Source organism: Cebus imitator, unplaced genomic scaffold (assembly GCF_001604975.1).
Source record: "Cebus imitator isolate Cc_AM_T3 unplaced genomic scaffold, Cebus_imitator-1.0 Scaffold76, whole genome shotgun sequence".
Classification (NCBI taxonomy): Eukaryota; Metazoa; Chordata; class Mammalia; order Primates; family Cebidae; genus Cebus; species Cebus imitator.
The window spans coordinates 7,207,486-7,214,405 of NW_016107391.1; the positions used below are offsets into that span (position 1 = coordinate 7,207,486).

At 42.8% G+C, this 6,920-nt stretch overlaps 1 protein-coding gene across 1 annotated transcript in view; it reads right to left on the minus strand.

The window, feature by feature from the left end:
- Positions 1 to 1,200, minus strand: part of CATSPER3 (cation channel sperm associated 3) — a 57,226-nt gene extending 56,026 nt beyond the window's left edge. Inside the window, exon 1 of the mRNA XM_017532349.2 lies at positions 495 to 1,200. Coding sequence (XP_017387838.1) covers positions 495 to 589 — 95 coding nt within the window. The 5' untranslated portion in view covers positions 590 to 1,200. The remainder of the gene's footprint in view (positions 1 to 494) is intronic.
- Positions 1,201 to 6,920: the final 5,720 nt, after the last annotated feature.

Genomic DNA, 6,920 nt, shown 5'->3' on the forward strand with positions numbered 1-6,920 from the left:
ATGAACACCACCACTCCTGGCTAATTTTTGTATTTTTAGTAGAGATGGGGTTTTGCCATGTTGGCCAGGCTAGTCTCAAACTCCTGACCTCAGGTGATCTGCCCACCTCGGCAGGCTTAGTAAGCCACCGTACCTGGCCAGAATATATATACTTTTCTAATATATATACTTTTCTAATATATCAAGATATATAATTTTCACTATCTGATTTGAGATGGGGTCTACTGCAAAAAATAAAAAGAAAAGCCTTGAGATTATCTAACAGTCATTAATAGAAAAGGACAAAACTGAGTTAAACTGGTCATTCAAGTCTACAGGGCACATAACAGGATGCCAACCTCACCGATCACAGAAACCAAATTGTCAAGGACATGCAACTTATTTTGGTAAGCAGACGAGTGTCTAAGGGAAGAGGCTGAGCGAACGCCAACACCCTGCCCTGATACTTCCGCTTGCACATTTCTTAACAGGTAACGGAGATAGAGAATATTTACTTAAATTTCTTGAATGCTGGGCAGAATTCCATTGATGTAGCAATCAGTGAACTAGAAATGACTTTCAACAGGCTCTGGTGACGGTGTTGAGACATTTTCCAAATTTCCAACTTTTATTTCTTGCTTTTATCATCCAACAGAAAATCTCTGCTTAGGGATTTTCCTTAGCATCTGGATTCTGAGAGGCAGTGGAGAAGGGTCCATGAAGGGAATCCTTGCTTTATGAGGTCACTCTTGGACATTGGACATTCTGTTGCTTTACCAGTCTGGCACCCCTGAAGTGGGGAGCTCCCCACTTATCATGAATTCTCTTTTCCCAAAGAGACTGAGTGCCTCCATTCAACAAAAAGGCTGTGGGCATCCACGTTATGCAGAATCATAAAGCTCTGGGTTAAAGCTGGAAGTCACTAGAAACAGACCACACAAAGGCCCTCCCTTCAAGAAATGCCCCCAGCTGATTGACACAGGCCCTTGGTAATGTGTTAGAAAAAGTTACGGGATCATATAAGAAGGGAAAGAAAAGTTCTCTGGGCTCTAAGGAAAAGAGAGCACATCCAGGGCCCAGCCACTGGAAACACCTGGAAGGACAAGAAAAGACTGTGATGGGTTTGACTTAGAACAAAAGAAAAATTATAATCCCAGCAACTTGGGAGGCTAAGATAGCAGGATCACTTGAGACCAGGCGTTTGAGATCAGCCTGGGTAACACAGTGAGACCCCCCCATCTCTAAAAAAAAAAAAAAAAAGAAGAAGAAATAAAAATTAGCGGCAGCATGTGGTGGCTCACACCTGTAATCCCAGACTTTGAAAGGCCAAGGCAAGCAGATCACCTGAGGTCAGTAGCTCGAGACTAGCCTGGCCAACATGGTGAAACACTGTGTCTACTAAAAAATACATAAAAATTAGCCGGGCATGGTGGCGGGTGCCTGTAATCCCAGCTACTCAGGAGGCTGAGACAGAAGAATCACTTGAACCCAGGCAGTGGAGATTGCAGTGAGCCAAGATCATGCCATTGCACTCCAGCCTGGGCAACAAGAGCAAAACTCCATCTCAAAAAAAAATAAAAATTAGCCATGGGAGTTTGAGGCAGGAGGATTGCTTGAGCCCTGAAGTTCAAGACAAGCCTGGGCAATATAGTGAGACTGTCTCTATAAAAAATAAAAATAAATTAAGTGGATGTGGTGGCATGCACCTGTAATCCCAACTACCAGGGAGGCTGAAGTGGATCACTTGAGTCCAGGAGTTGGAGGTTATAATGAGCTGTGATGACATCACAGCACTCCAGCCTGCATGAAAGAATGAGACCCCGTCTCTTAAAAAAAAAAAAAAAGGAGATATTATTATATTACATAAATCCTGAGTTGGCTAACTGCAGGTATGGAATGTGCACATATAAACCACCTAGATAGAATATAAAGAATGAGCCCATGAGGCAGGGATGTTTTACGTACAAAAGTGATAGGGATTTTTGCTCTGTTCAACTCTCAAGATTAATATATTTTCCTCACTCACCTTCTCCTAACTCCTTTGATTTTCAAGACAAATCAAGACAGTGAAATCTGGGTAGCCCTGTGTTGTACTAAATGTTCAGTGGCTAAACTGGTCAATTTCCTAGACAACAAAGTTCTTGGTCCATAAGAAAAGGAGGTAACCACTCCATCGCCTCTGCTGTCCCTGGTGTTCCACAAGTATATATGACCACTTGTGGTAGGAAAATACTTTCATGAGCAACCAATAAACTAAACTGGGAAATAACATCTTATGTACTCATTTTCTCCATTTAAAATCATCAACAGCAAAGTTTTAAGAATCACTGGGATTCATGTCCCCATGATTCAAACTTCAGCCCCATCATCTCCCTCTACATTCATTCTCTCAGGGATCAGCTTCTCCTATAACTCCTGTTGTGTCCTTTAGTTATATGCCCCTAATGTCTCAGGGCTCCTGCCCAACATCCACCCACAGGAGGCTCCTGGGGCAGCTGCTCCAAGAGAGCCCACATCAGTTCTCCACCTGTTTCCACCTGCCATGTCACTGTGTCCAATCCCCTTGGGTACACAGAAGGCCCTCAGTAAGCATGTGCTGTATGAATATGCAAAATAATGGCATCAGGATCCCTGTGCTCGCTCTTATAGCTAGGCACAGCAGGATTTCATCTCCAGGAAACTCAGCAGTACACTTTTGTGACTTCCCTCTTTAAGCACCAAAGCATATTTTCACAGAAAAACAGAAAACAGACTTAAAAAGTAAAGAATTCTTTCATGCCACTTGGAGAGGGAAGGTAGCCCAATGAAAGCAACAGAGAAGAGCCCAGTTGTTCTTGGTGGACTATATCAGCACAGCCACAGATGAATGCTATTTCTGAAGCCACTGATGAAGACTTTAGTCTGGAAATGAAACTCCAGCTGGGTGAGTGGAAAGCAACAGGAAATCAGAGGTGCCAAGCTGATCCAGGGCCTACTGAAGTCATCCCTTATCTTCTCATGGATTGGTGGGCAGGGCAGGCATCCTGGGATGAGAAGCCCAAGGGCCATCTCCAGTGCCCTTTCAGCAGCAACTCACAGTCTGCATGACCTGGGCAGCACCACGTCAGCCACAGATAGCCAGGGAGAGTCAGCAATTGGCAGGCGTGGCAGCTTGGTGACTCTGACATCCTCTGGACGATATCATTCATTTACTAGTCCTGAGTAACTGGCATTGAAACACAAAGCTCACTTATGATGGCCAAACCCTATTACAGCTCCTGATGTCTCACAGAAAGCTTTGCAAAACTGAAAGCTACAGAGTCCAACTTTACAGTATGTTTCTGAATGCTGATCAGAAAGTGTACAGAGTGCTCCCTACTCTCCCCACTGGTCCAATAGTTCAATACATTAATGGAGGCAGGCTTGTGTCCAAATACAATGTACATGCTGCCGCTTTTTGTCTATAGCATAAACATAAACAGTCATGCTTACGCTATTTATCCCAAGGTTTCCTAAATTCTATCAACATCAGAAAGTGACTATTATTTTCAGAACCTTCATTAACTTCATTGTAGGAAAGGACATCGTCAACCATGCTGGCCCAGGTTTACTATCTGTGGAGGTCATGCATGGGGTCACAGGTCATGTCTGTTTAACTCCTCTCCAGCAATCATTTAGCAAGAAAATATAGGGAAGCCAAAGCTTACCACATGAGAGAAACCACTGCCATCATGCAAAGATTTGGAACAGACAGGAACTTGGGGACCTCCAACTGTGACAGTGTCTCTTTTAAGTTGAAACGTGAGTTACCCGAAGCAAGTCTGGTGTTTCATTCTGTCAGAATTGACCACCATGAGAATTTCCATGGACTGCGGATATGGGATCTTTGAGTCTCTATAGTAAAGTCTTTGAGTTCCAGCAGACGCAGGGACCCTTAATATAGACCTTATGTCACACCCTCATATAGGTGATATCTAGCAACTTCATTCTCAGGTCTTACCACTGTAATCATGAACCACATCCGCTTTCTCCACTGTGCTACACGTGACACATGTTAACACAGCCATCAAGTTTAGGCTCTCAGACTTCCACTCACAATAGAGGAAAAGGGTTCCGGGTAGGGTATGGTAAAACAAGTTAAATGACACCGCAGGAAGCAAACAAACAAATCCAGAAGGCAAAATGTTCTACAGCACAATTGATCTAGTTTTTACAATAAATAAATTACATGGGGAAAGGGGGAAGGGAGAGGAGCTTGCCCCAGATCAAGAGACGAAAGAGACACAACAACCAGATATAATGAGTGGGCTTCATATAGATCCTGGGTTTGAACCAAACTACTGTCCAAAGACGTTCATGATCTTCAGGACAATTTGATTTTTGCCTAGGTATTAGGTTTACCAAGGAATCATTTTGTTAGGTATATTAATGGTACTGTGGTTTCTATAAGAAAATGACCATATTTTCCATAGACACTTACTGAAGGATATAGGGGTGAAATGATAAGCTATCTGGGATTTGCTTTTAAATACTTTAGCAAAGACAGAAACAGGGAAAATGAAGCAACTAGGACAAAATCTTGGTAGTTTTTATATCTGGGTGATCAGTATGTAAGGCTTCAATGTACTATTCATGTACTTTTGAATATGTTTAAATTTTTTCATGCTTAAAAAATTCATGTAAATCCAGGTGATGATTCTCAAAAGCAAATTTTTAAAAATTAACATTGAAAATTGAAGCACTTAACTAAAACTCTTTGGTAATAAAAAGTATAAAATCTATACTATCGGAAAGAGCTTATAAAAACATACAGCTTTATCTTTTCCTTTGAAAGAATCCTAAGAACACAAGTTATAGTGCTAAGGATCTGGATTCCCCGGCACCCAGAGAGCCTAGGTGGCTCTTTCCCACTTCCTCTCCCTGCACACCGCATGTCCACAGGGCAACTGACCATACCTGCCTCTCCCTGGCCAGCAAAACTAGCCAGGAACCGGCTTCAGAGAGCTCAGCCTCTGTGCCATGTTCCTGTACATCTCTCAGGTTTGGGGTAAGGATCACATGGAGCAAGGAAGGTTTGCTTGTTGTAACAATGAATGATTTCTCTGGCCTCTAAAGAGAGGTGGGTTACAAACATGATCTGTGTTAAATTCCACTACCATGATGCTTCAAGGGACTAACAATGCTTCTTGGATGGATATATCTGCATCATAATCTCATTAGTAGTACATTCCTGAATTCCTTCAAAGAATATTCTTATTACAATTTTTAAATAATAGATTACCTGATGCTCCTTTTTACATCCGTCAGTGATACATGGAGTAGGTAGAGCTCACTACTGAATAATACCCAAGTAGCTTCTAGCTTCAGTGGCTGTAGACCCTCAGTTCAGGAGTCACAACATGCAAATGATGGGGGAAAAAATGACCCTTAGTTCCTCCTTAACTCAGTAACTCAAATAACGACCTGGTGAGTTGGTTACTGTAACAGTAAATCTTGTATTGCCACTCATTCCTGGAAGCCACAGATAAGATACTTGTCCTTTCCTTCAACTCTCTGTTGAAAGAGAAAAGTAAAGAAAACACACCAAGATAGCTCACCCAATTTTTATGACTTGTTTAATTAATTACTTAAGTAGTAACAGCAGCTAAAATCAAATCAACTTTAGCTTCATAAGAATTGTTATGGGGCTAGGCGCAGTGGCTCACACCTATAATTCCTGCACTTTGGGAAGCCAAGGCAGGAAGATCATTTGAGCCCAGGTGTTCAAAACCAGCCTGGGCAACATAGTGAGACTCCATCTTATATAATTATTAAAAATAAATAAATAAATGAAAATTTTAAAATATGACACAGTGGTTCACGCCTGTAATCCCAACATTTTGGGAGGCCAAGGCAAGAGAATCACTTGAGGCCAGAAGTTCTAGACCAGTCATGGCTGCATAATAAGACCCTGTCTCCAAAAAAAGTTTAGAAAATAAGCCAGGTGTGGTGGTGTATCCTGTAGTCGCAGCTACTCAGGATACTGAGGTGGGAGGATCACTTGCACCTGAGAAGTCCAGGCTACAGTAAGCATTGGTGGCACCACCTCACTCCTGCCTGGGCAACAGAATAAGACCCCGTGTCAAAAAAAAAAAAAAAAAAAAAAAAAAAAAAACCTGTTATAGTGGCTGGGCACAATGGCTCACACCTGTAATTCCTGCACTTTGAGAGGCAGAGGTGGCAGGCTTGCTTGAGCCCGAGAGTTCAAGGCCAGCCTGGGCAACATGGGAGACCCCATCTCTACAAAAACTTTAAAAATTAGTCAGGCATGGTGGCACTTGCCTATAGTCCCAGCCACTCGGGAGACCGAGGAGGGAGAACTGCTTGAGCCCGGGAGGTTAAGCCTGCAGCGAACCGTGATCCTGCCACTGCACTCCAGCCTGGGCGGCAGAGCGAGACCCTATCTCAAACAAAACAAAACAAAACAAAACAAGAATTGTTACATAAGGTTAAAACCCACTATTTGTCGAGTTCATAATTCTTTTTCCACCTTACAACTATTCTCCAACACAAAGCATTTGTAAAGTCACCAAAATTGCTTGGATTTCAGCGTTACAAAATGTCTGAATACTCTCCATCCCAATTTCTCGAATTTAAGAATGCCACTTCTGGCAGGGCACAGTGGCTCATGTCTGTAATCCCAGCACTTTAGGAGGCTGAAGCAGGAGGATTATGAGGTCAGGAGATCGAGACCATCTGGCCAAGATGGTAAAACCCCGTCTCTATTAAAAATACAAAAATCAGCTGGGTGTGGTGGTACGAGCCTGTCGTCCCATCTATTCAAGAAGGCTGAGGCAGCAGAACCACTTAAACCCGGGAGGTGGAGGTTGCAGTTAGCTGAGATCGTGCCATTGCACTCCAGCCTGGGTGACAATGTGAGACTCTGTCTCAAAAAACAAAAGAATGCCACTTCTCTTTTTGAA